Source organism: Chiloscyllium punctatum, chromosome 37 (genome assembly GCF_047496795.1).
Source record: "Chiloscyllium punctatum isolate Juve2018m chromosome 37, sChiPun1.3, whole genome shotgun sequence".
Classification (NCBI taxonomy): domain Eukaryota; kingdom Metazoa; phylum Chordata; class Chondrichthyes; order Orectolobiformes; family Hemiscylliidae; genus Chiloscyllium; species Chiloscyllium punctatum.
Window position 1 is genome coordinate 29,676,040 of NC_092775.1, and position 27,677 is coordinate 29,703,716.

Sequence of the window (27,677 nt, forward strand, 5' to 3'; positions counted from 1 at the left end):
ATTTCACCTTTTTTAGGACAACATGCCTTGAATTTACCTACTGCCTTCAGTGAGTCACAAACCAAATCAGACCCTGAAACGATAGAGAAAAAGATGGAATCAGTTTGGTGGCAGTGACTGGGGAACTTGACTGTACATTGTGCAATGCAGGGCATTCTGGTTGCAGCTACAAAATGAAAGATGATACATTATAAGATCATGAATAGTTTCAGGTAAGATTTATAATTATTTATAACTTATAACTATTGCTACCAGTTATATAAGGAGTTTTTGTTTAATTACTATCAGTTGTGAGGAAAATGTAACTTATCAGTTTAGTTTCATATGTTCTTATTCATTACTGGTTGATTTAAAATTCTTCCTCAAACCCCCCCTCTTGAATTCCTCAATTAACTTTTCTTTTAGTTTGCTCTTGGTGACTTATTGGTTCTTAGATCTATTTGAATAGTAACTTATATTATGCTAGAGGTGCTAAGTAGCAAACTATAGTTCTTTAGAAGGGAAATTATCAATCAAAATGTAATTCTGTCATGACCACCAATCAGAAACCCAGATTATTTATGGATATTGAATTCTTAATTACAAGATGCTCCTTTTAGAAGAGGAAATACAACAAAAAGTTGAGTGCTGATATAGAGTCAGTGTTTAATTGGCAAAGCCCTATGTGAACCCTTTAATCTTCCCATCTACAAAGAGTCAGGTCAAATTTGATCATATTTAAGAGGAAGCAATAGTAAGGGGCTGGCTACCCCTCTCAGCAGCAAACCACTCAATAATTCTATAACTAGAATGCACACTCAGGAACAATGGAGTGACAGAAGAGACACAACAAACAGTGAGACAAAATATCATACCTCTGATAACAAGGAAAAGACAAACACCAAGGAGAGGGAAGCACTAAAATCACTAAGAAACAATAAGAACGTAATCATACTACCAGCAGACAAAGGCAGAATGACGGTTATCCTGGACAAAGCAGACTACATCCAAAAAGCGCAACAACTACTTGCAGATACCAACACCTACCAAAAGAGGGAGTTTGACCCCATCCCACAGCTCACCAATAGGATAAACAACACACTGAGGAACCTGCAAAAAAACGGACAGATAACCAGGTTTGACCTACAGAGAATGAAACCTGAAAGCAACAACACCCCCAGATTCTATAGACTACCTAAAGTGCACAAACCAGACATCCCACTCAGACCAATAGTATCACTACCAGCGACACCATCACACAAACTGGCTAAAGAACTACAGCAGAAACTGAAACACCTGATCAGCGGATCCAGACACTCTATACAATCAACACAGGAATTCTTGGACATCATCAGAAATATACACATAGACCTGGAAGAAACTATGGTCTCATTCGATGTAACGGCACTGTTCACCTCTATCGACAAAACCCTAGCCAGAGAAACAATAGCCAACCTGCTGGACATACAGAACAGACAACAGGACATTGAACCTATCAACAAAGACAGCATACTCAAACTACTGGACCTGTGCCTCACAACACACTTCACATTCAACAACCAAATATATGAACAAATCAACGGCACACCCATGGGCTCACCCATCTCTGGACTCATAGCAGAAGCGGTCATGCAAAGATTAGAACAAACAGTCTTACTGCAAATTCAACCCAAACTCTGGGTCAGATATGTGGATGACACCTTTGCAATCATTAAAAACACAGAAATAGAGAACACACACCGGATCATCAATGCCACACTCTCAGGAATCCGATTCACTAGAGAGGAAGAAAAGGACAACCAACTCCCATTCCTAGACATGATGGTACAGAGAACACCGAACGGAGAATTCACCACAAAGGTTTACAGGAAAGCCACACACACACAGACCAAGTCCTAAACTATGAAAGCAACCACCCCAACAAGCACAAAATAAGTTGCATCAAGACACTGTTCAAAAGGGCCATAACACACTGCAGTACACCAGAACTGCAAAAATAGGAAGAAGAACACCTATACAATGTATTCGCCAAAAACAGATACCCCCGCAATTTCATCAACAGATGCCTAAGGGAAAGACAACGGAACGAGGACATGCCGCAACCCAAGGGACTAGCCACACTACCATACATCAAGAGCATTTCCGAACTGACAGCAACATTACTGCGACCACTAGAACTCAATAGCACACAAACCAACAGCCACTCTCAGACAACAACTCACCAGAACGAAGGACCCCATATCCAGCATGAGCAAAACCAATGTAGTGTACAAAATCCCATGCAAGGACTGCACAAAACACTACATAGGACAAACAGGAAGACAGCTAACGATCCGCATCCATGAACACCAACTAGCCACGAAACGACACAACCAGCTATCCTTAGTTGCCACACATGCAGATGACAAGCAACATGAGTTTGACTGGGACAACACTACTATTATAGGACAAGCCAAACAGAGAACAGCCAGGGAATTCCTAGAGGCATGGCACTCATCCACAGATTCAATCAATAAGCACATTGACCTGGACCCAATATACGGACCACTGCAGCGGACAGCTGAAACTGACAACCGGAAGCGGCAGATACAAATCACTATAAATGCCGGAGGAAACATCACAGAAGCGCTTCACAGGAGGCTCCCAAGCACTGAGGATTATACTTAGACAGGGGATGAAACGTCTGCAACACAAATTCCCAGCACGGCGGACAGAACCACAACTACGAATCTTCTCACAAACTTTGAAAATTTACACTTTCCTGATAAAAATAAACCCTGGTTAACTTGGCTTCTGTTGAAATATAAATACATTTGGATCGGGAAAAGGCATCCACATGGGAAGGGAATTAATCTGCTTAAAACCAAACAAGAGAGGGGTTACTCCTCACCCAGGAGCATACCCGTTTGGGGATGTCTGGTCCAAATCTTAATAAATTGGTAACTCTCACCCAGGGAGCAATTGTAACAAACTGGGGGCTCATGTCCACTTTATTACCCACAGACAAGACAAATAAATATAAAATGGCAAAAGTGAATTGTTCCTTTTAAACCAATTTTTGAATTTCAGAAAGACTTTTTTGAAGTTGTACGACTAAAGTGTAGAAATGTCTACGTTTGATGCAGTGCTTTTTGAAACATAAATGCATTTGGGTTAACCAGAACTCTCTTGCAGAGTTAATATACAACAATACTACTAATTAACCCTGTCACATGACACAATGCTAGATCTAAAGTAGTCTGGTCACTTGTTGATTCTTTAAGCATATCGTTCTAGAAAAATATCTTGGATCCATTCTATTGAACTTGTTATCTGTTGTGTTATGAATGATTCAAGGTTTGGCTCCGTTATGTTGAGTAAGGACCTTAAGTCTGATTTTCAGTCTGTGCTATTTCAGCCAGACTTATGGGCATCAGTAGTTTGGGAGTTATATGTAGCCTGAACTCCATCAGGCTTTACAGGAGGAAATAGTTACCCATGAATCCTGGGAAGTTCGTCTATGTGGACGTTGGGTAAGAACTTGAATCAAACATGCCGAAAACCCTCAAAAATAACCTGTTCTTTTTGGGTATGATTAGATTCTCATCTGTTCTTATCATGAAGAATGGCTCCTATTGAGTTATCTGTGGAACTACAAAAATGCTGGAATTATTGTCTTCAAAATAGCTCAGAACAAAGAGGTGGAGAAAGGCCCAGATTTACTGTTGTGATATCATCACCTGAGTACAAAATAAAGTGATTCTAAACATTGATGATGTCTTGTGTTCCTGTAGCAGCCCTTGTTTAGTGAGATAGCTCAGATTGGATTGCAGCCAAGAGGTAATTTGGAGAAGATCAACCAGTTGGAAAAGGTCTGGTTCATTTGAAGAAGCTCAAGGTGAAGAGTCGTCAAGGTAGGAATTGAATGGGCAAGGAGAGCAGAAGCCAGAGCAGAAGGTCATAGTGCTGAAAGAGTGACTGGGTAGTGGAGCGGATGACGATGATGTTGAATAAACAAGTTGGCTTCCACAAGAGACGACTGATTTTGGTTTTGAGTTTCACTCCTTGTTTGATGTTGGGTAAATTATTTACTAGTTGCAGTACATGGCTCATCCTCGAATTGATGTTTGTTTTTATTGTCACTGATCCCTGGCAAGACAGTTTCTTCTTTTTGGCTGGTAAATTTATTGCTTGGTTCCTGGTTTTAATGTTTACAAAAGCGGTTCACATTAATCACAAGTTAATGTTGTCTCCGACGATCTGTTTTGGAAATGGATTTTAGTGCCAAGGTGTTGTTTTCCATTAATCTGACTGAACATACACTTGATACTTGGAATCCTTGGGTCTCATGTCATGCATACAAAAGAAACAGGATGGTCAAGGTTGATTAGTTTGAGAAGATCCGTAAAGAAAGCCCGAACGTGCTTGGGTGTCCAGGAAAGTCTTGATAAATTTTCAATCTGTGGTATCAGATTCACCAATTAGATCATGAAGCCAAGATTCCAATAAATACAGTTCCAGATACATTGTTGTTGTTTTAAATTTTAAAAAATAGAATAAAGTATGGTCATCTATCTGATGATAATAGAAATTCAAAATGTTTTTCTTAGCTATTGGCATTTGCACCTTTATTTGGCACTCAAAAGAAAACACTGTAATGAATTTGCATCAAGGATGACCTCATTCTTCATGAGTAAGTAGATCATTCTGTCAGTTCTCCTTCACCTTTTATAATCCTGTTGTCTGAACACATTTTTCCTTTATTTCTAAATTAATTTTGTTTTGACTAAGTGGGCGAATAAAGAAGGGATACCAATTCACCTTTCCTCACCCTGATGCTTGACAGTTTAGGGTATCCTCTCTGGAACTGCAATAACCTGGCAAACCATGCCAAGGGTCTGGTTGTAAAATTAGTCTAATAGCAATTTGCACGTGACTGTCATTGTTTATGGATCCTCGGCTGGGAATGTTTTATTGCCATCAAATAGGGAGGGAGGGCTGAAGAAAAAGATGGTGAGGAAAGGTCACTTGATTTTTTTTTAAATCAAGGCTTATTATATGAACAATCAACATATCTTTGGTTAATGAGAAAACAGGAGAGTGCTTGTTAAGGCTGGCATTTGTTTCATTAAATATAAAGCACAAAATGTGTCTCTTGTTCTCATTCAGTCTGATTTCATTTAGGAGAGACTGTGTAAATGTAGCTTAGCATTTAATAATGTACTACACTCTGTGTCAATGAAAATAGATCTGAGGTTTGGAAACTGTCCCATTGTATAAAGCATTATTCTAATTAGTTACATTCTGATAAGACCACTTTTGTTTTGCAGCATATTCAAATGATCTTGAGAGATCTTAGTAGAGATATTTTGCCTTATCAGCAGAATCTAAGAGCTGCTCGAACGAGCAACAAGATTGAATCGGGGGTCTGGCCATAACCACTTGCTAAATTTTTACTGTTCTAAACTATGGTGTGCATTATATATATTGAATACACAGTTCTCTGTGCATTTTGTACGTGTAGTGATGCTTTATAAAATGAGTAATGGGGTCCTGACTTTCAGCTATAAGCCGACTTATCGTTTGATGCATTGAAAGGGCAGAGGATTTGGAAATCAACATGTTGAGTAGTACCTCCAAAAAATGTGCTGTCTTTTTCCCCTGAAAGAGTGTCTGAATGAAGACCCTTTTTAAAAAATGATTGAGTCACTGGAAACCCAAGGCATAAATAGTAGGTGGTCCAACTGCAAGAAAAAGGTGTGTGATTCCTTCCCATCATTGCAAATTGGCACTGAGGAAATGTTTTGGTTTTCAAGTGCTCTTGTAAAGTTTATGAAATTGACACCCAAATTAAACAAATGTATACTGAGCACGTGTTGTGCACCATTAGTGTGCAGGCAGCCAGTACACTAGGCTTTTTCAGGCTGCATTGGTAATATTGTACAGTCCACTTATACTAGTGCAGCTTAGGCTTCAGGGTTCCAACCCTGTAAATGTAGGGCCATGTCACAGTGAACTTTAAATATCTTCTATTGCATTATCACCATCACTGTGTCAACTGAATGTGCAGCAGTAAGAAACAAGGTGAATGCAATTCTAAAGCATTGTTGCCAGGTCATTTGAGTATAAGTCTGGAAATACCAGACTAAGAGTGTAAAGGGACCTGGTCAGGTTTCAGCCTGATCACTGTTTTCAGTTTGGTCATTAAGATATAAAGGAAACATTCAATTCACTAAGGGGAGGTGGATGGCTGACAACTGGTAACAAAAGATTGAGCTATGGAAAGTCTGGAGTAGCTGAATCTTATTTCATCTTGGAAAGAAACATATTAGAGGCAATCTTACCAGAGGAAGAAGATAGGAACAAGTGCAGATAAAATTAATCCAAAATTTTATTTCCCATAATGATAATGAACCCTGGTTGTAAAAGGAACATTTTTAAGATGGATGTTGGCAAGAACTTTACACAAAGCATGATCAGTCCTTTGAAAGGATCCATAAGACATAGAAGCAGAAATTAGGCCATTCAGCCCATTGAGTCTGCTCCGCCATTCAATCATGGCTGTAAGTTTCTCAACCCCATTCTCCCGCTTTCTCCCTGTAACCCTTGATCCCCTGAACAAACAAGAACCTATCTATCTCCATCTTGAATATACTCAATGACCTGGCTCCCCAGCCTTCTGTGGCAGTGAATTTCATAGATTCACCAGTCTCTGGCTGAAGAAGTCTCTCCTTATCTCTGTTCTAAAGAGTCTCCCCTTTACTCTAAGGCTGTGTCCTCAGGTCCTAATCTCTCCTACCAATGGAAACATCTTCCCAGTGTTGACTCTGTCCAGACCATTCAGTATTCTGTAAGTTTCAATTAGATCCCCCTCTCATCCTTCTAAACTCCATCAAGCATAGATCCAGAGTCCTCAAACGTTCCTCAGATATGAAGCTTCTCATTAACCTTCTCTGAACACCCTCCAGGGCCAGTACATCCTTCCTGAGATATGGGGCCTAAACTGCACACAATACTCCAAATGTGGTTTGACTAGAGCCTTATAGAGCCTCAAAAGTACACCCCTGCTTTTATATTCAGATCCTTTCAAGATAAGTGCCAACATTGCACTCTCCTTCCTAACTACTGACTCAACCTGTAAGTTTATCTTGAGAATTCCCAAGTCTCTTTGCACTTCAGACTTCTAAATTGTCTCTCCATTTAGAAAATAGTCCATGTCTCTATTCTTCCGAGGTGCATTACCTCACCCTTTCCCACATCGTACTCTATCTGCCACTTCTTTGCCCACTATCCTACCCTGTCAAATCCCCGCCTCCTCAATGCTACCTGTCCCTCTACCTGTCTTTGTATCATCTGGAAACTTAACCAGAATTCCCTCAGTTCCTTCATCTAGATTATTAATTCATAAAGTGAAAAGTAGGGATCCACAGAATCCCTACAGTGTGGAAACAGGCCATTTGGCCCAACAAGTCCACACTGATACTCCAAATGGCATGCCACCCAGACTCACCCCCGATCCTATCCCTGAATCCCTGCATTTCCCATGGCAAATGCACCTAATGGCACATGCCTGGACACTATAGGTAATTTAGCATGACCAATCAAGCTAACCTGCACATTTTTGAACTGTGGGAGGAGACCGGAGCACCTATGAAACCTACACAGACACAGGGAGAACATGCAAACTCCACACAGACAGTCGCATGAGGGTGGAATTGAACCCTGGTCCCTGGTGCTTTGAAGCAGCAGCACTAAGTATTGAGCCACCGATATTGAAATCAAAATCTTAAATTCATTTTTGGAGACAGTTAAAGGCAGAAGAAAAACATCTTGCACATATATAGTGCCTTTTATAATCCCAGGGATTCTCAAAGTACTTTATAACCACATAAGTCACTGTGTAATCACAAAATTGTTATAGTACTGGAGACCATTCAGCCTACCATCTCTATACTGACTCTCCAAAGGCATAATTCACTATATGTCACTACCACATCTTCTCATTGCAGGTCTTTTTTTTTCATAATTATCTAACTCTCTACAATGACTTAATTGAGCTTGTCTCCACCAGACTTACAGACAGCCCATTCCTGAATCTAACTTCTCACTATGAGAAATTTTTTTCTGTTCATGTTCTCCAATTTTTTTTGCCAATTACCTTAAAACTGTGCCTTCTTTTTCTTAATCCTTCCACATCTGGAAAAGGTTAACCACTAACTCTGTCCAGATTCTTCATGATTTTGTGTTCTTCTGTCAGACTTCCTCTTAGCCTTTTCTTCAAAGAGGTCAGTGATTTAACTGACATTCATTATTCATGTCATTTTATTCTCAAACTTGAGCAAATTGATGGAACATGTCATTGATGGTGTTTCCAAGTGGTATGTGGTCAACAATAACCTGCTTATTGATGTTAAGTTTGGATTCTGACAGACCAACTGAACTCTTGACCTTATTACAGGCCTTGGTCCAAACATGGACAAAAGAGGTGAACTCTAGAGGGGGTGACTGCCTTTGACATCAAGACCGCATTTGACCGAGTATTGCAGCCGGACTCCCCACAAAACTGGATTCTGTTTGAATCTGAGTAAATTTGACCACAGGACCTCACTACATGAATTCCTCAAGGTAGTGTCCTATGCTCAGCCATCTTCAGCTGCTTTATCAATGACTATCTTCCGTCATAACACCAGAGGTGGGACTTTTGCTGATTGTGCAATGATCAGTTCCATTTGTGACTCTTTGTATAATTAAACAGTCTGTGTCCAAATGCAGCAAGAACCGGTTGATATTCAGGCTTGGACTGATGTGTTACAAATAATATTTGCACCACACAATGCCAGGCAATGACCATCTACAACAAGAGAGAATCCAACCTTCACCCCATAATATTGTCATTACCATGAATAACAACCCCAGATTACTTATGCAAATATCAAACTTTTAAGCAGGCCCTTTTGGTTTCTTATAAATAAAACACCTACAAGCTAAGATTGGCTGATAAAAGGAAGTCATGAGAATGGAATTGCCTGATTGCTGAGACTCCTTTTATGAACCTGTGGAATGTCACATCTGTAGAGTTCCAGAGAAACTTAAAAAGAAGAGATGCAAGGCAAAATCTGATTACCTCTCTCAGCAGGAAAGTCATTTCCTGTGAATTATGTCATTTTTATATGAGTCAAAAGACATGATCATGTTTTATCCTCTCAGAAAAATGCAAGAACAGGGGCTAAAAATCCCTATAGTCCTAGTCTCCACGTACACCCCTACATGCTAGCGACAGACAGGCTCTTGAACTGAGTGCTGGAACCAGGAAAACTAGTGAAGTTACTATAAAAAAGGCAACAAAATAAAAATGTCAGTTAGCTCACAGAGCCGAGAATCTCAAAATCAACCTCTTCCCTATCAATGTTAGTGATATCATTCAACATAACAGCTACAAAATTCCATTGTGCAATCCTCACAGAACCCAGTGATTAATACATGCATTTTCACTGGATTCATTTTTAAAATCTGTTTATTTAAGAAAGCCTGGCTAATTTGGTCCTTTTAAAATGGTAAAGTATTTGAATTGAGTAAAGATATCTTTTGTGGGAAAGCACCTTTTTAAAGTTAATCTTCCTATGACCAACCAAGAGAGCGGTTGAACTAAGAAGGGGAACCAACTCATTCCTCCTTACCCAGCAGCATAAGCATTTAGGGATATCCCATCCAGCATTGGAACTAGTTGCTGATTCTTACTCGGGGACTAATCACAACAACATTCGATGGCATGACCATCACTTTATTCTCCCATATTAACACTCTGAGGGTTACCACTGGCCAGAAACTAAACTAAACCAGCCATAACTGGCTACTTTCATCAAATATTTTCTTTTTCTCTATATACTACTGCAAATATAACTCTTTTTAAAGAAAATCCTCTTAGAAATCCAACTACTAACAAGAAAGAGAAATTTGAAATTCAAGTAGTCCCACAAAACTAAATTAAATGCCAAATTAGCTGCCACATATTTCTTTTTTTTTAAACCATGATCATTAATACAAAAGGATTTTTCCCTGCTTTGAGATTGTCTTTCTTCTTGTATAATTGAGTCTGATCTTTTCAATCTACAATGGGTTTATTTTATCCATTGAATATTTGTCTGACCCTTATTAATGTTGAAAATGGAAGCTGCCAGTACTTAGACTATTGAGAGGAAAAGTTACATTGTTGTAGGTGCTGTCCATAGATCTGATATTGAGCCAGGGTTTCATTTACAAGTTCTGCTTAACATCGGAGATTATATAGGATCACCCAAAGAAGAAGAGGGAGGGTTTTATTATTCAGTAGTTGGATTAAGTTGTTGCTGATTTTAGGACAAGGTTAGAATTCACTGCCCTTCTGAATCTCCTTTGAAGGTGCTAGTACTTTATTGCTTTCTTGTATCACTGCAGTTGGTGAGGTTTTAGGACACTTATCGGGGAGGAAGTTCCAGAATTTTCTTCCCCAGCCATGTTGAAGGAAGGGCAATATATTTTCAGGTCAGGCCAAGATGGTGTGTGACCTGAGAGAATCATCTGCAGACTACCCATCCTCTGACCTGCCCTTGTAGCCAAAGCATTTATTTTGCCGGTTCAGTTAAAGGTGGCTCCCAGGAAGTTAATGAGGGGTGTAAGGAAGATTTGATTTTCTCAATGCATTGAATATCAAGAGGACATGATTTTTGTTTCTTGCGTACCAGTCAACATCCCTTCATTCACAAATGCCACAAATTTAATTCATTCATCGTTTGTTATTTGTGTAAACCTTGGTGTACAAATTTTGTATTTAACAAAATCATGGTCCAGATTTTGCTGTATTAATATTGACATTTAACATTATTTGTGGGGAAAACTGACAGCAGCGTTTTTTTTCATACCTTCCCACATACAATAAACATGGAAATCAGAAAGTCTTCCTCAGGTTGCCTTGTTGCAGTCTTTGCTGATGGAATCCACCCAGATAGTCATGGTTGAGACATGAGCTAATTACCTGCTATTCTCACTTTAAAAAGGGCTGAAGAAGATAGAGCTTCAATCAGGAATGACTTTATTTTAAATACTATACAAAGTAATAATTACTGTTGAAGAACATGTAGCTCTGAATATCCTAATTTAATAGGTATGGATTCTTGTGCCTTCAGAAAATAATTTATGTTGCCTACTAGCTTCTGTTCTGCTCTTGTTTGCATTTGCCTTAATCCTATGTCCATGTCCAATTTTAATTTTGCTTTTTGTACAATGACTTAAACATAATGTATCTTTCCTGTTTCTTTCTTCCTGCTATGCTGCCTGCATATGTCAGTGAGGATTCTTTAAGAGTCCAGCAGACACTGGAGGAGTAGCTATTTTGGTTGCTAAGCCCAAAGGCTGTGGGCAAGTGCACTTGAGGTGAACGGCAAAAGTTGTACTTTTCTCTCTCACAAAATCCAAGCCATTAACAGTGACAATTCCAACATTATAAGATGCTTTCAGAGAAAGGAAAGGCAAATAATTACATTTTTTTCAACTCACATGATGCAGAAAGTCTGATGGGAAGCTGGATCTGTGTTCTTTTTGACATGATATTTCAGTCAAAAGGCAACCAGCACTTAGACTGTACCGAGGGGCAGCCACAGTATATCATATCCTTCCTATAGTGTGGTGACCAGAACTTTGCACAGTCCTCCAGCTATGACCTAATCAAAGTGTTGTACAGCTCCAACATAACCTCCCTAATCTGATAATCTATTCTATGACTTGTAAGTAAGTGTCAAGTGTGCTTTCGTAACCATCCAATAACCTGTACTGCCACTTCAGGGATCAGAGGACAAACACTGCAAGAACCTCTCTTCCTCTGAGCTTCCTAGTGTTCTGTATCATTTATACGTATCACAAACAATAAGGGACTCAGTATTGATTCCTGTGGTACTTCACTGGACATTGTCCTCAGTCTGAAAGACATATTCTATATGTTTGTCTGGCTCTCCGATGCTCTCATGGCACCATCACCTGCTATTTATGCTTTGTGTGTTCTTCAGTGAACCCTCCTCAAATTGATATGCTTCTCATCATCCTGTCACCAGTCCCCCTAAAAAGCAAAACAACCTACAGGTCTTTCTGCTATAATACGTGTTGCCTCAACATGAATTTGCTGTGATGCTTTGGCAAACTGGGGACGCTGTTTCTAAAACGCAAATGTTTAAAATGTGTGTTGGGTGTAACGCGATTGCAGTGCGAACACTTTAAATTCTATTTCTAAAGCGATTTTTCTATAACACGGGGTTGCACAAGAATGCAATCATTGCACTGTGGAAGAACTGACTGTAGAATTCTTATAAGGCTCCAGTCTCAATTGGTTCAGCACTGATGCTCTGTTTATGAAAGGCAAGTGTGACTCAGGATGCTGAGATAATCTGGCTTCTGGAGTACCATTAGTACCCATATCTGGTGCTTGGAGTTTCTGAAAAGAATCTGCAGTAGAGCATCTTTAAATAATGCTTTGATGACTAAAAATCCTTGGTGATCTGCTTGAATGTTTCCATATGAGTGGAGTGAGTAGATCAAGGGAGAGAAATCCTGGGCCCTGTAGAACACGGAAGTGTGTGCATGCATCTGTGATTCTACATACAGTGAAAACTCAGATCTTTGGGTGATCAGGAAGAGGTATGTCTATTGGAGGTAAAGATCTGTTCTGTCATAAAAGGTTAGAGAAACATTTTAGGTAATAATAAGCTGCTGCCGCTTTGGGGAGTCTCCTAAAGATCTTTTGCAAACCTGGGAGAAGGTGTGCATAGGAGGACTTGTAACAACAAGAACAGAAAGTCCAGAAAAAGAGGATTCATGTTTTGTGTTGATAACTTGATTGTTAGCATTCATCCAAATTATAAATTAAAAGTCTGCTTTTACAAATAAAAATTTTCAAAAAATGCAGAATGTATAACAAATTAATGTTACTTCTATTGAACAGTTTCCAGTCAGTTGTCAGAGTTTGGTTTTGAACAAGGTTACCAGACGTATCTACCCAGTACCAGCAATGCAGGTGAAGTTTCCAGTCTATCCTTAGGACCCACCAGGCCAACTCCAAAAAAATCAAAATCAAATTCAACATCACAAAAAAAGCTGACGTGTTGCTATCCAGGTATGTACTGTACAGACTCCTGAAACAATTAGCTTTGAGAGTTCCTATAACGGCTTGGCATGAGATTTTTGTCTTGGAGAATTCCTGTTCTGATTATTATATGCAGAGAAAATAATAGGAGTTAACAGAAAATGCAACTTTGATGTTTGTTGTGTGGTTAAAACATATGCATTCTGTGAACTCCGAAGTCTCCACACATTCCAATACAATGTTCCACTTGGTTTGCATGGTATAAGTCAGAGTCCTAGAGCCATAAAGCACAGAAGAAGTCTTTTGGCCCATTGTTTGCACCAACTATCTACACTAAACCAACTTTCTTTTCAGATTAGATTAGATTCACTACAGTGTGGAAACAGGCCATTTGGCCCAACACTGCCATAGTGTTAAAGGTTTAGATGGAGAGGAATTTCTTAAGTGTGTACAAGACAATTTTCTGATTCAGTATGTGGATGCACCTACTAGAGAAGGGGCAAAACTTGACCTACTCTTCGGAAAAAAGGCAGGGCAGGTGACTGAGGTGTCAGTGGGAGAGCACTTTGGGGCCAGCGACCATAATTCTATTCGTTTTAAAATAGTGATGGAAAAGGATAGACCAGTTCTAAAAGTTGAAGTTCTAAATTGGAGAAAGACCACTTTTGACAGTCTTAGGCAAGAACTTTCGAAAGCTGATTGGAGGCAGATGTTCGCAGGTAAAGGGACGGCTGGAAAATGGGAAGCACTCAGAAATGAGATAACAACAAGAATCCAGAGAAAGTATATTCTTGTCAGGGTGAAAGGGAAGGCTGGTAGGTATAGGGAATTTTGGATGACTAAAGAAATTGAGGGTTTGGTTAAGAAAAAGAAGGAAGCATATGTTAGGTATAGACAAGATAGATGGAGTGAATCCTTAGAAGCGTATAAAGAAAGTAGGAGTATATTAAGAGGGAAATCAGGAGGGCAAAACGGGGACATGAGATAGCTTTGGAAAATAGAATTAAGGAGAATACAAAGGGTTTTTACAAATGTATTAAGGACAAAAGGGTAACTAGGGAGAGAATAGGGCCCCTCAAAGATCAGCAAGGCGACCTTTGTGTGGAGCTGCAGGAGATGGGGGAGATACTAAATGAGTATTTTACATCAATGTTTACTGTAGAGGAGGACATGGAAGATATAGAATGTAGGGAAATAGATGGTGACATCTTGCAAAATGTCCAGATTACAGAGGAGGAAGTGCTGGATGTCTTGAAATGTTTAAAGGTGGATAAATCCCCAGGACTTGATCAGGTGTACCTGAGAACTCTGTGGGAAACTAGAGAAGTGATTGCTGGGCCTCTTGCTGAGATATTTGAGTCATTGATAGTCGCAGGTGAGGTGCCGGAAGACTGGAGGTTGGTAAACGTGGTGCCACTGTTTAAGAAGGGCGGTAAAGACAAGCCAGGGAACTATAGACCGGTGAGCCTGACCTCGGTGGTGGGCAAGTTGTTGGAGGGAATCCTGAGGGACAGGATGTACATGTATTTGGAAAGGCAAGGACTGATTCGGGATAGTCAACATGGCTTTGTGCATGGGAAATCATGTCTCACAAACTTGATTGCGTTTTTTGAAGAAGTAACAAAGAAGATTGATATGGGCAGAGCGGTAGATGTGATCTATGTGGACTTCAGTAAGGCGTTCGACAAGGTTCCCCATGGGAGACTGATTAGCAAGGTTAGATCTCATGGAATACAGGGAGAACTAGCCATTTGGATACAGAATTGGCTCAAAGGTAGAAGACAGAGGGTGGTGGTGGAGGGTTGTTTTTCAGACTGGAAGCCTGTGACCAGTGGAGTGCCACAAGGATCGGTGCTGGGCCTTCTACTTTTTGTCATTTACATAAATGATTTGGATGCGAGCATAAGAGGTACAGTTAGTAAGTTTGCAGTTGACACCAAAATTGGAGGTGTAGTGGACAGCGAAGAGGGTTACCTCAGATTACAACAGGATCTGGACCAGATGGGCCAATGGGCTGAGAAGTGGCAGATGGAGTTTAATTCAGATAAATGCGAGGTGCTGCATTTTGGGAAAGCAAATCTTAGCAGGACTTATACACTTAATGGTAAGGTCCTAGGGAGTGTTGCTGAGCAAAGAGACCTTGGAGTGCAGGTTCATAGCTCCTTGAAAGTGGAGTCGCAGGAAGATAGAATAGTGAAGAAGGCATTTGGTATGTTTTCCTTTATTGGTCAGAGTATTGAGTACAGGAGTTGGGAGGTCATGTTGCAGCTGTACAGGACATTGGTTAGGCCACTGTTGAGATATTGCATGCAATTCTGGTCTCCTTCCTATCGGAAAGATGTTGTGAAACTTGAAAGGGTTCAGAAAAGATTTACAAGGATGTTGCCAGGGTTGGAGGATTTGAGCTACAGGGAGAGGCTGAACAGGCTGGGGCTGTTTTCCCTGGAGCGTCAGAGGCTGAGGGGTGACCTTATAGAGGTTGACAAAATTATGAGGGGCATGGATAGGATAAATAGACAGAGTCTTTTCCCCGGGGTCGGGGAGTCCAGAACTAGAGGGCATAGGTTTAGAGTGAGAGGGGAAAGATATAAAAGAGACTGCTGCCAGGGGATGTGGTGGAGGCTGGTACAATTGCAACATTTAAGAGGCATTTGGATGGGTATATGAATAGGAAGGGTTTGGAGGGATACGGGCCAGGTGCTGGCAGGTGGGACTGGATTGGGTTGGGATATCTGGTCGGCCTGAATGGGTTAGACTGAAGGGTCTGTTTCCATGCTGTACATCTCTATGACTCTATGACTCGTAAGTCCACACCGACCCTCCAAAGACTAACCTACCCAGACCCATTTCCCTATATTTACCCCTGATTAACACACCTAACACTAGGGGCAATTTAGCATGGCCAATTCACCTGGCCTGCACATCTTTGGATTGTGGGAGGAAACCCATGCAGACACGGGAAGAACATGCAAACTCCACACAGTCACTCGAGGTTGGAATCAAATCCAAGTCCCTGGCGCTGTGTGGCTGCAGTGCCAACTACTGAGCCACCATGCCGCCCTAGTACTTTCTAGTGCTTGCCCTATAGCCTTTAGATGTCAAGTAAGTGTCCAGTGTGCTTTCTTAACTATCCAGTAACCCCTACTGTCACCTTCAGGGATCAGAGGACAACCACTGCAAGAACCTCTGATCCTTTGAGCTTCCTAGTGTCCTACATCATTTATATTTACCACAAACAATAAGGGACTCAGCATTGATTCCTGTGGTACTTCACTGTGCATCGCCTTCCAGTCACATGAACAGCCTTTTACCTCCATCTTCTATCACCAATCCCGAAGCCAGTGTTGGACATCAAGTTACCTGGTTCGCATGTGCTTTTAACTTCTTTATCAGTCATAGAGTTAAGAAATAGAAACTGTACAGGAGGTAGTTGATGGAAAGTAATTCTGTGTGAATATATTTGCTTTGTATACAATGATGAATGAATTTCAGGTGAACTATCTTTTTAAAATTAATTATTTTTCTATCTAAGATTAGTTTATAAACATAGAGAGACTATGCAAATGAGCACTGTTTAGATCTTGGCAAGCTTTACATGTTAGTGAAAAAGTAATTCAGACTCTCAAGCATTTATTGCCCCTCTGCTTGAGAGACCTTAAGGAGAAAAGAAATAAAAGATCGAGTCAACCAGTTGGTTGCTCAGTTCCACTCTGCCATTCAATATAATTACGACTAATGTTTTACACTCACTTTCCGGGTTCTGCACTATTCCCTTCTTTCTGAATTCCCTGAACATCGAAAGAACCATCAACCTCTGTCTTGAAGATTCCCATGACTGCAAATCCACAGCTTTCTGAGTTAAAAAAATTCAAATATTAATAATTCAGTGAGCGAAATAGTGAGGAAACTTCTCCTATTTCAGCTGTAAATTGCTGAGCGCTTACTCTCCTCACTCTAAATTTCACAATCAAAAGAAACATTTTTTTAAATTATTGACCTCAGTCAAACTCTTTAAGAATAATATCTTTTCATAAGACCTCCACTTATTCTTCTGAACTCCAGGAAATATAGACCTTCAGCTCATAAGACAACAGTTTAACAAACCTTTGTTGCACTTTTCTTCAGGACAAGTATATCTTTCCTTAGATAGGGAGACCAAAACCGTACACACTGCTCCAGGTGTGACTACATCAATGCCCTGTATAATTATAGCAAAACTTATTTAATCTTTATACTAATCTGTTTGTAACAAAAGCTAACATACCACCCGACTTCCTAATTATTTCTCATACCTGAATGTAAGTTATTTGTGCTTAATGTGCAAGGACATCCAGGTTTCTCTGAATGCAAACATTTCCCACTCCCTTCCCATATGAAAATATTCTGTTTTGTTTTTACAAAAGTTGATAACTTCACACTTAACCACATTGAGTTTCATCTGTTACTTGCTCACTCACCCAAACTGTCTGTATCTGCAACCTCCTTGCACCCCTCTAGCTGCTTAACATATTCTATTTTCTTTTCACCAGACAGCCTCCATCACTAAACAAACGCTTGCATGGTTTTTGTGTCGCATGTCTGGTGTGACTATCAATACTTTAAGCTTTATTTATAAAAAAAATTCTTTTTTGCACTTTTCCTTCTGAAAGCACAGTTTGTTGTTGAAATGCATTTTGTACAGGCATCAATAGCCAACATATCATCATTCATTTTATGCAAGTGGGAGACTACTGCAAGAGGCATCAGTACCAGTTTGATGTCTGCCCTTAATTATTGTTCTTTCTTGGGGAAATATAGGGCGCTGACTCTGGGCAGCAATTAAACATGAGCAACAGCTAACCTTTTTAATCTACTCTCCACTGCGCCGGGACACTATGACCAATTGCTGCCCTCCTTCTGCTGCCTGGACTGAGATTGACTCACCCTTATGAATGAAATAGTATAGTTTTGTATCATGGCGGACAAGACTTAGCCGCTGAATCATCAGATGCAGAAAAGATGTAAAAGTTATTTTTGTTTTGGTCACTAGGTTGTGCATTTAAAACATCCCATGGAAATAAAGATTTAGATCGACATTTAAGAACACACACAGGTAAGACCAATTTTAGGTCATAATGCTGCCCAAATCCCCTCAAATTTAGATAAGTTTTGCCTTTGTCTTTTCAGACCAAATGCAATTGATGTGTCAGCAAAACCAGCAATTTTACATTCAAGCTTTAACTTGAGGCTGTCAATATTGGGAAATAACGGGATAAACATTTCATAGTGCTTTGTTGAGTCTGTTGTATGTGTAATCCTATATCTGCATTCCCATTAATTATAATTTCTGTCAATGTGAAGGCACATGGGTTAGCATGCGGGGAACTTCCAATCAGCTGAGCAACTGTGCAACTTACTGGAAACATTATCCTCATTGCTGACCACTGTGTTACATGAGGCTGTCTGTACTATTGCATGTCATAGATTAGATTTGCTGCCACCATCTTCTTTTAGTGTCGAGACCTAGTACTATTCAAGATGGTTTGCTGACAACTGGTCTGCTTGGTCTGGGATGTGATAGAAGAAACAACATTTTAGATTAAAGAGACTGGACTTGTCTTTAAACAAGATGTTGTTTATTTCATGTCAGCAACAGCTTATGGTGATGGAATAGACATTGTTACAAAGTCTATGATAAGGACCTGGATATGAGGTCTAACTCTTTTGAGATCCTAACCTGCCCTCAAGTGATATTTGACCTATCACAATCCGTGCTGCTTAAAGCTTAAACCTTTCAGACCCTTACAGCCTTTATCCAACAGTTTCTGTCAATACTTATTTACCTTTTCAAATCAAACTTAAACAGCTCTCTTTGTCAGCTACAGTGCTTGCATTTTCACACAGACAGGCAGTGTACTTGACTCCACCTTTGCTCTACAAACCTTTGTTGATTCATTATCTAAGGTCAAGTGTTAACAATGTTGTTGGGAGGTTATTTAACTGCTGGAGCGGATCATGAACTGAATCCTGTGTTGTGCTCACTTAGTATCCATCTGTTATAATTTTTCAGAAGGAATCACTGAGCTGAAATCATAGTATGCATGGTGATTGCCCTGTCCCTAAATCAGGAGAACTTAGGCCAATTGTAGGACTCTTACTACCATATCAGAGAGAACCAGCTAACTAAGCTAAAAAATTGGAACTGGGGATCCTCAGTAAATGACTCAGAAACCTGTCACCAAAGAAGATTGGCAAAGGCAAAGTGGTAAACATTGTCTAAATGGACTTCAGCAAGGCGTGGAACAAGGTTCCTCAGAGTAAACAATTAGCAATGTGAGATCACATGGAATCCAGGGAGAGCTAGCCATTTGAATACAAAATTGTCTTGAAGGCAGGAGACAGAGGGTGATGGTAGAGGGTTGTATTTTGGACTGGTGACCTGTGACCAATGGTGTGCTGCAAGGGTCAGTGCTGGATCCACTGCTTTTTGTCATGTATATATATGATTTGGATATAAATACAGGGGGAATGGTTAGTAAGTTTGCAGGTGACACCAAAATTGGAGGTGCAGTGGACAGTGAAGAAGATTATCTCAGAGTACAGCAAAACCTTAATCAGATGGACTAATGAGCTGTGGAGTGGCAGATGGAGTTTAATTTTGATAAATGTGTTGCATTTTGGTAGGGCAAAATCAGGGTAGGACTTATGCACTTAATGGTAGGATCCTGGGGAGTGTTCCTGAACAAAAAACCCTTGGGGTACAGGTTCATAGTTCCTTGAAAGTGGACTTACAAGTGGACAGGGCAGTGAAGAAGGTTTTGGTACACTTGCCTTCATTGGTCAGTGCATTGAGAACAAGAGTTGAGATGTCATGTTGCTGCTGTACAGGACATTGGTTAGGGTTAGGCCACTTTTAGAATACTAAGTTCAATTCTGGTCTCTTTGCTATAGGAAAGATGTTGATAAACTTGAAAGGATGCAGAAAAGATTTATAAGAATGTTGGTGGGGTTGGGGAGTGCGATTTGAGCTATTAGGGGAGGCTAAAAAGGCTGGGGCTGCTTTCCCTGGAGACTCAGAGAGTGAGGAGTGATCTTATAGAGGTTTATAAAATCAGGAGGGGCATAGATAGAGTGAATAGCCAAGATCTTTTTTCCCATGGCAGAGGAGTCCAAAGTAGAGGCGTAGGTTCAGGGTGTTAGGGAAAGGTATACAAGAAACTTAAGGGGCAAATTTTTCATGCAGAGGGTGGTGCTTATATGGAATGAGCTGTCAGAGGAAGTGATGGAGGCTGATACAATTACAACATTTAAAAGGCATCTAAATGGGTATATGAATAGGATGGGTTTAGAGGGATATGGGCCAAATGTTAGCAAATGGAACAAGATTAATTTAGGATATTTGGTTGGCATGGACACATTGGACTGAAAGGTCAGTTTCCATGCTGAATAATTCTGTAACTTTATCCATTGCAAAATTTATGGTTTTAATTCAAAGGCTTTTTTTCTCTGAGTAGGGATTTTGTAAATGACATTATTGCCATCATCCATTTATATTGTGTTTTTGTTGTTCATCTGAGAGTGGGAATGGATTGTTACAATTGAGGTAGTAATGCAGTGTGCATTCCTGATGATCCACATGAACTGCTGATTCAGCTGCTGACATTTCCCAGGAAGGTGTTTGTATATAACCTCTAGGGTGGTAGATCTAGATCTATGTGAAGATCTATATCTGTGTGAATTTGCAGCAATCTGGGGGGAGTAAGGAGTTTGTACTTGTTATGGTTTGTTTATACTAGTTTCAACTCTACCTGGCCATTTAACCCTTCAATGCATGTCAGAAGAGATTGGGTGATCCACTCATGTAATCATTATCCTTTGACTTTGCTTAGTAGTTCTTCTCAAAAAGTCATTGGACTGTTGCTTTGGGCTTATTTTCTTAATTTGCAGGATGACTGCCGTTGAGTTCTTACTGTGCAGAAATCACAATACATAACCAAGGTGAAATGTTCTTGAGGAATATTCCATCCTTTTCAACCAGTGCCCTCACGCTCCCATTGTGTATTGATTAATTGTCTCAAATTGTGCCCTCAGCCTGAGTAGTTAAGTAGATATCATAAATATTAGCACTACTGAATTATTTAAATGTTTACCTCATTACTGCATTTCAAGGCGCGTGAATTTATTTAAGAAAATGAAAACCAATAGTGCAGTCAATCTGGAAAAGTCTGTATCTTTTTGGGATGATTTTTGTTTAAACCATGCTGTTTTGTAGGTGAAAAGCCTTTCAAATGTGACACTTGCAACAAACGATTCAGTCGTCTGGATAAGCTGAAGATGCACAATCGTTCACATACTGGAGAGAAGCCTCATAAATGCCAGCATTGTGACTATGCAGCAGCAGACAGCAGCAGCCTGAAGAAGCACCTCAGGATCCATTCTGACGAGCGACCATTTAAATGCCAGATATGTCCTTATGCTAGCCACAGCTCTAGCCAGCTCATTATTCATCTCCGCTCTCACACTGGTAAGACGTTACTCTCCAGGTACAAGTTAGATTGAAAAGATATGCATAAGTAGTTTGTTATGCATTGAATGGAGAAATAGTAAAACAACTTGTTGCAGAAACCTAATTTCACAGTGTTTAGTCTGCTCACATTGTAACTCTCCAAAATATTCCTCAAATACATGCAATTAGCTCTATTCATTTCTACCTCAATTTTGGAAATGGCAACCCCACCAAAATAATGTCCTAATAATCTAGCTGAGTGATTTTTATTTTGCTGGTTTAATCTGTATGCTGATTGTATCTAAAGTAACAGTCTAATTCTTCAAGAAATTCAGATGAGTCTGCTTAAGATGGTTCAGCTCCGTGGTGCAAAACTCATACTGGGTCTGATGTAATTTCCTGACTCTCAGCATTGGCCACATTCAGCAAAATATATTAAAATAGAAATAGATAACAATGAATCATGTTGCTATTGGTTTATAGTTAGATTTTTACAAACTGTCTTTGTTGACACCTCTTAATATGAACAGTAAATATAGATATTTGAAGAAATGGACTGGACTGTGGCTACTTTGAGACTCTATCCTTGTCTACAGCTTAACCTGTAAATGTCTAGGGATGACCATGATAAGTACCTTTCCATACTGCAACGCTGACGTTTCTCCAGTGTTTTTCTTATACACTTTATAGTGAAGATTGGCTTCTTCTCTGCACCACCTCCAAAATTCCACTGGAGCCAATATTAAGTGTAATGCTCAAGGATCAGTCTGGATTGCTATGAGGTTTCACCTGTAATTCCCCTGGCTTGCACACCACCAATTAGGCCATATTTTTGATTCACTTTTTTTGATTGTTTCTCTGCATTAGTTGACCATGCTCACCATTAAGTTTATCTAGCCTTATTAAATATTATATCCCCCTTTGCAGTTTGTTAGATTGCACGTTCTTCCCTTAATGTGTAGTACTTTGCATTTGTGTGCATTATATTTTATGCACTATTAATATCTTTGCTTCGTTCTTGTAGTTTGCTGTTGTCTATAAACCCAATACTGCTGACAGTATTTTTGTTTGAATTTATTTACGGGATAAGGATATCGCTAGCTAGGCCAGCATTTATTGCCCAGAGGACAGTTGAGAGTCAACCACATTGCTGTGGCTTTGGAATCACATGTAGGCCAGACCAGGTAGGAATGGAAGTTTCTTTCCATCAGGCACGTTAGTGAAACAGATGGGTTTTTCTAACAATTGACATTGGGTTCATGCATCATAAGACTTTTAATTCAAAACTTTTAATTGATTCTAAATTCAACCAACTCTCATGGTGGGATTTGAATTGGGATCCCCAGATCATTGCCGAGGTCTCTGGATTAATAGTCTACTGATAATACCATTCAACCACTGCCTCCCAAACAAACATAAAAGTGAATAGGATAATGAGCCATGTGGCCTAAATAGTGGAGTACAAGTCAGGGGAATTGAAGATGAATCATCATAGCAATCCAGGTATTGAGTCTCAGGACATTTTAGTTCCTCCAACTCTGAATTACTGCTTTAAAATAAAATATAATTTTCACTGTTTAAACTAGTGGTTACTCTCAATACTTTTTGTGGTTCTCAGTTTAAGCAATCAACACTTCCATCAGTGACAGGTAAAATCCTCATGATTCAGTGCAAGTTGTGTTTTTATTGTTCAGATTCTGATATAATGTTGATACAGACCACCATGGAGTTCACAGTAGCTGACCCCAATGGAAAACCATTATTCTGGAATCAATAAAAATCATTCATTTGGTATATTTTCAACAGCTGGATGATATTAGTTACTCTCCCTCCACTTCACTGCTAATCTTTCTCCTTTTCAATCATATCTCCCTTGCTTTCTCAAGTTATTTCCTTCCCTCTCTTTTCATGAGACTGATTTATCGATTGCTACATTGGCTCCAAGTCTTGCAATGCCATATTTAAAATACTCATCCTCATGTTCAAATCCCTGCATAGCCTTACTTCTTTCTACCTCTGTGACCTCCTCAAAGCCTAAAAACAAATCTATGTTCTCTTCCAATTCTAGTATCCTGTGCATCCGTGATTTCATTGTCCACCTTTAATGGCTTGGCCTCTACTGCCTAGGTTCCACATTCTGGAATTCCCATCTAAGTCCCTACATCTCACTCCTTCACCTTTCAGACCCTGCTTAAAATTTGTGTCTTGGACTAAGTTTTTCATCAGTACCCAATCTCGGGTGGTACCTTGTTTAATTGGTAGCATACTGACTGTGAATCACAAGATTCTGGGTCATGTACTACTTTAGGATTTGTACACAAATTCAAGGTTGTCACACCAGTGTCATACTGAGGGGGCATTGCACTTTCAGATGACAACTTAAAATAAGATGTCACCTGCTGGCTTAGATGAATGGAGTAGATCCAATGGCACTGTTTTGAAAATGAGCAAGAGGTTAGCCCCAGTGTCCTGGCTAATATTTATCCATCAGTCAACATCTCAACAAACATTATCTGGTCATTATGGCTTTGCTATTTGCGAGAGTTTGCTGAACAAAATGAGTTACCATAATTGCATCATTTCAACAGTGACTATGTTTCAAAAAAATACTTCATTGGCTGTAAAGTGCTTTGAGATATCTGGCAGTTGTCAACATTGCTACGAAATAGCATGTCTTTCTTTCTTCGGTAGTAACAGAACAGAGTGACATAGTGGCTCAGGAGTTAGCACTGCTGCCTCACAGCGCCAGGGTTTGATTCCACCCTCGGGTGACTGTCTGTCTGTGTGGAGCTTGCACATCCTCCCAGTGTCTGCGTGGGTTTCCTCCGGGTGCTCCGGTTTCCTTCCACAGTCCAATATGTGCAGGCTGGATGGATTGGCCAGGCTAAATGGCCTGTGGGTATCCAGGGATGTACAGGGTTGGTAGATTAGCCATAGAGAATGCTAGGTTACAGGAATGGGATGGGTCTGGAGGATATGCTCTTCAGAGAGTTGATGTCGATTCAAAGGCCCAAATGGTCTCCCTCTGCACTCTGAATGCTGTATGATTCTACCATCTATCTTAATATCCAGTTGTGGCTTAATGTTAAATTTTGTTTGATATTGTGCATAATATCTTGGAATGTTTTACTATGTTAAAAACACTATATAAATGCAGTTGATCGTTGTTAACTTTTATTAATATTATTATTCATTTATGCTATTTCTGACTCAAAATCTAAAAACTGGAAAACTAATGCAATGTTAGGAATGTTCTATTGTGTAAGACACAATACATTAGGACAACTTTTGCTGTTGACATAGTTCCACGGATGAGGAATTTCAGTTATGAAGATAGATCCAAGGAGTTAAGTCTGTTTTCCTGAGGGAAAAGAATGCTGAGAGGAGATTTGATAAAGGCATTTAAAATCATGAGGAGACTGGCAGATGGATAGGGAGAAAATATTCACATTCATGAAAGTATTCAAAGGGACAGGCCACAGATTTTAATTATGTAATTAAAAAAGCAGAAGGGATACGAGGAAACCTTTATTTTCACACAGCAAGTAGTTGTGATCTGAAATGTATTGCCAAATAGTGTGGTGGAGGTAAGTTCAATCGAGGCCTTCAAAGGGGAATTAGTTAGCTGAAAAGGAAGTATGTGTAGCATTGTGCAGAGGAGAGGCAAGTGCTGATTGGTTAGCAAGTAAACTTCTGGCAGGTAACTTGCCAGGTATAAAATTTAAACTAAGTTTCACAGTTAATTGTCAGTCACCATCTAACTGGTACGTTCTCCACAGCAAGACCTCTACCAATCAGAGCCAAATTGTCAACCAATCAGAACTTTTCTTCATACAGTATAAATGTTATTTTCTCTTTACCTTGGCATTTCTTGCAAAATGTCCTGATGAGTGCACGGTGAAATGCTTTGGCAAAATGAGTCTTTGTTTTTAGAAAGAGTCAAGTTCTGTATCATCAAATGACTATATGTCTGTGCATAAATTATTCAGCAACTTCTGGTGAGGGACATGTGCAGTTAAATGTTAATATGCAAATATTGTTGTAGATGTGTTGCATCCCTTTTGTCATTAAATTTGCTAAACTGCGATGTCACTGACTGCCTCATCATTGAAATGCATTGAATGCAATGAAGATGCTACTTTTGGCATGGTGTCTTGGAAAGCTAAGTCCTTTCATTACACCCTAAGTCCCCTTTGTGCAACTTGATAACTACTCATTAATGCCAATCAACCTGTCTGAAAATAAACTGTTACAAGAGTGGAGTCTTACTCCAGGATTAATTTTTGAATACTTTAAATGTATTGAATTTACCATTTAACTATGTTTTCAGTTTTTCTTTGTCACATCAGTTCTGTCTCTTAATTTTTCTTTCTGTTTTTCTTTTCTGCACTTGATCTGACATTGAATTCACCTCCTCCAATTACACTGGTTTCTCAGTTCTTACCCTGTCAATTTCACAGTCCTTTGATCTGATCAGTTAAGAAGATATAGCATTGGTTGCCTGTTTACTTGGTCTCTGACATCCTTTATTCTTCATTGCCCTGTATCAGCATGTTGAGTGACTTAGTGCAAAAAAAAGTATTGAGTTGGAGTGCAAGGGAAGGTCTGACATGGCAGATGCTGTGAGATAATTTTCTGCTATGAAATCTTTCTCCTTATTCTCTTGCTGAAATTGAGTTATGCTTTATGAACATTCTCTGAGACTACATTTAAATTTATGTTAACATGGCATAAGGTCACTCAGAGTTTGTTGGTTTGATGAGGGAAGTTTATAGATTAGGAAGTGCTTGTAATTTCTGGCTTCAGTGTTTAAAAAATGGATTACCACTTTTTATATAGTTTTTACACTTGATCTTTCTTGCATTATGCTTCACAACCTTGAGATTGGAATCATGGAAAATTCCATAAAAAAGCAAATTGCAATACTCCAACCTCTCACCCTCACAACGTGCATCCCTCCAATCCCTCTGCTCTAATCCCAACCTCACCATTAAGCCAGCGGATAAAGGGGGCGCAGTGGTAGTCTGGCGCACTGACCTCTACACCGCTGAAGCCAAACGCCAACTCGAGGACACCTCTTCCTACTGCCCCCTCGACCATGACCCCACCCCCCATCACCAAACCATCATCTCCCAGACCATACAGAACCTCATCACCTCAGGAGATCTCCCACCCACAGCTTCCAACCTCAGGCCAGGAACCCCGCACTTCCCGGTTCTACCTCCTTCCCAAGATCCACAAGCCTGACCACCCTGGCCGACCCATTGTCTCAGCATGCTCCTGCCCCACTGAACTCATCTCTACCTACCTCGACACTGTCCTATTCCCCCTAGTCCAGAAACTCCCCACATACATTCGAGACACCACCCACGCCCTCCACCTCATCCAAGACTTCCGTTTCCCCGGCCCCAATGCCTCATCTTCACCATGGATATCCAATCCCTCTACACCTCCATCCGCCATGACCAGGGCCTCCAAGCCCTCCGTTTTTTCCTCTCCAGACGTCCCCAACAGTACCCTTCCACCGACACTCTCATTCGTTTGGCCGAACTGGTCCTCACCCTTAACAATTTCACCTTTGAATCCTCCCACTTCCTCCAGACCAAAGGCGTAGCCATGGACACACGTATGGACCCCAGCTATGCCTGTCTCTTTGTTGGCTATGTAGAACAGTTGATCTTCCGTAATTACACCGGCACCACTCCCCATCTCTTCCTCCGCTACATTGATGACTGCATTAGCGACACCTCATGCTCCCGCAAGGAGGTTGAGCAATTCATCAACTTCACCAACACATTCCACCCTGACCTTAAATTTAACTGGACCATCTCTGACACCTCTCTCCCCTTCCTGGACCTCTCCATCTCCATTAATGACGACCGACTTGACACTGACATTTTTTACAAACCCACCGACTCCCACAGCTACCTGGATTACACCTCTTCCCACCCTACCTCTTGCAAAAATGCCATCCTGTATTCCCAATTTCTCCGCCTCTGCCGTATCGGCTCCCAGGAGGACCATTTCCACCACAGAACACACCAGATGGCCTCCTTCTTTAGAGACCGCAATTTCCCTTCCCACGTGGTTAAAGATGCCCACCAACGCATCTCGTCCACATCCCGC

At 40.2% G+C, this 27,677-nt stretch overlaps 1 protein-coding gene across 3 annotated transcripts in view; it reads left to right on the forward strand.

Annotated features, from left to right (window-relative positions):
• Positions 1-27,677, forward strand: part of zfp64 (zinc finger protein 64 homolog (mouse)) — a 66,095-nt gene that overhangs the window by 27,051 nt on the left and 11,367 nt on the right. Inside the window, exons 3-5 of one of the 3 annotated variants that reach the window (XM_072556521.1) lie at positions 12,926-13,096; positions 18,096-18,158; positions 21,318-21,569. In XM_072556521.1, the coding sequence (XP_072412622.1) occupies positions 12,926-13,096; positions 18,096-18,158; positions 21,318-21,569 (486 nt within the window). The remainder of the gene's footprint in view (positions 1-12,925; positions 13,097-18,095; positions 18,159-21,317; positions 21,570-27,677) is intronic. The other 2 variants (XM_072556522.1, XM_072556523.1) reach the window with 2 other exon arrangements.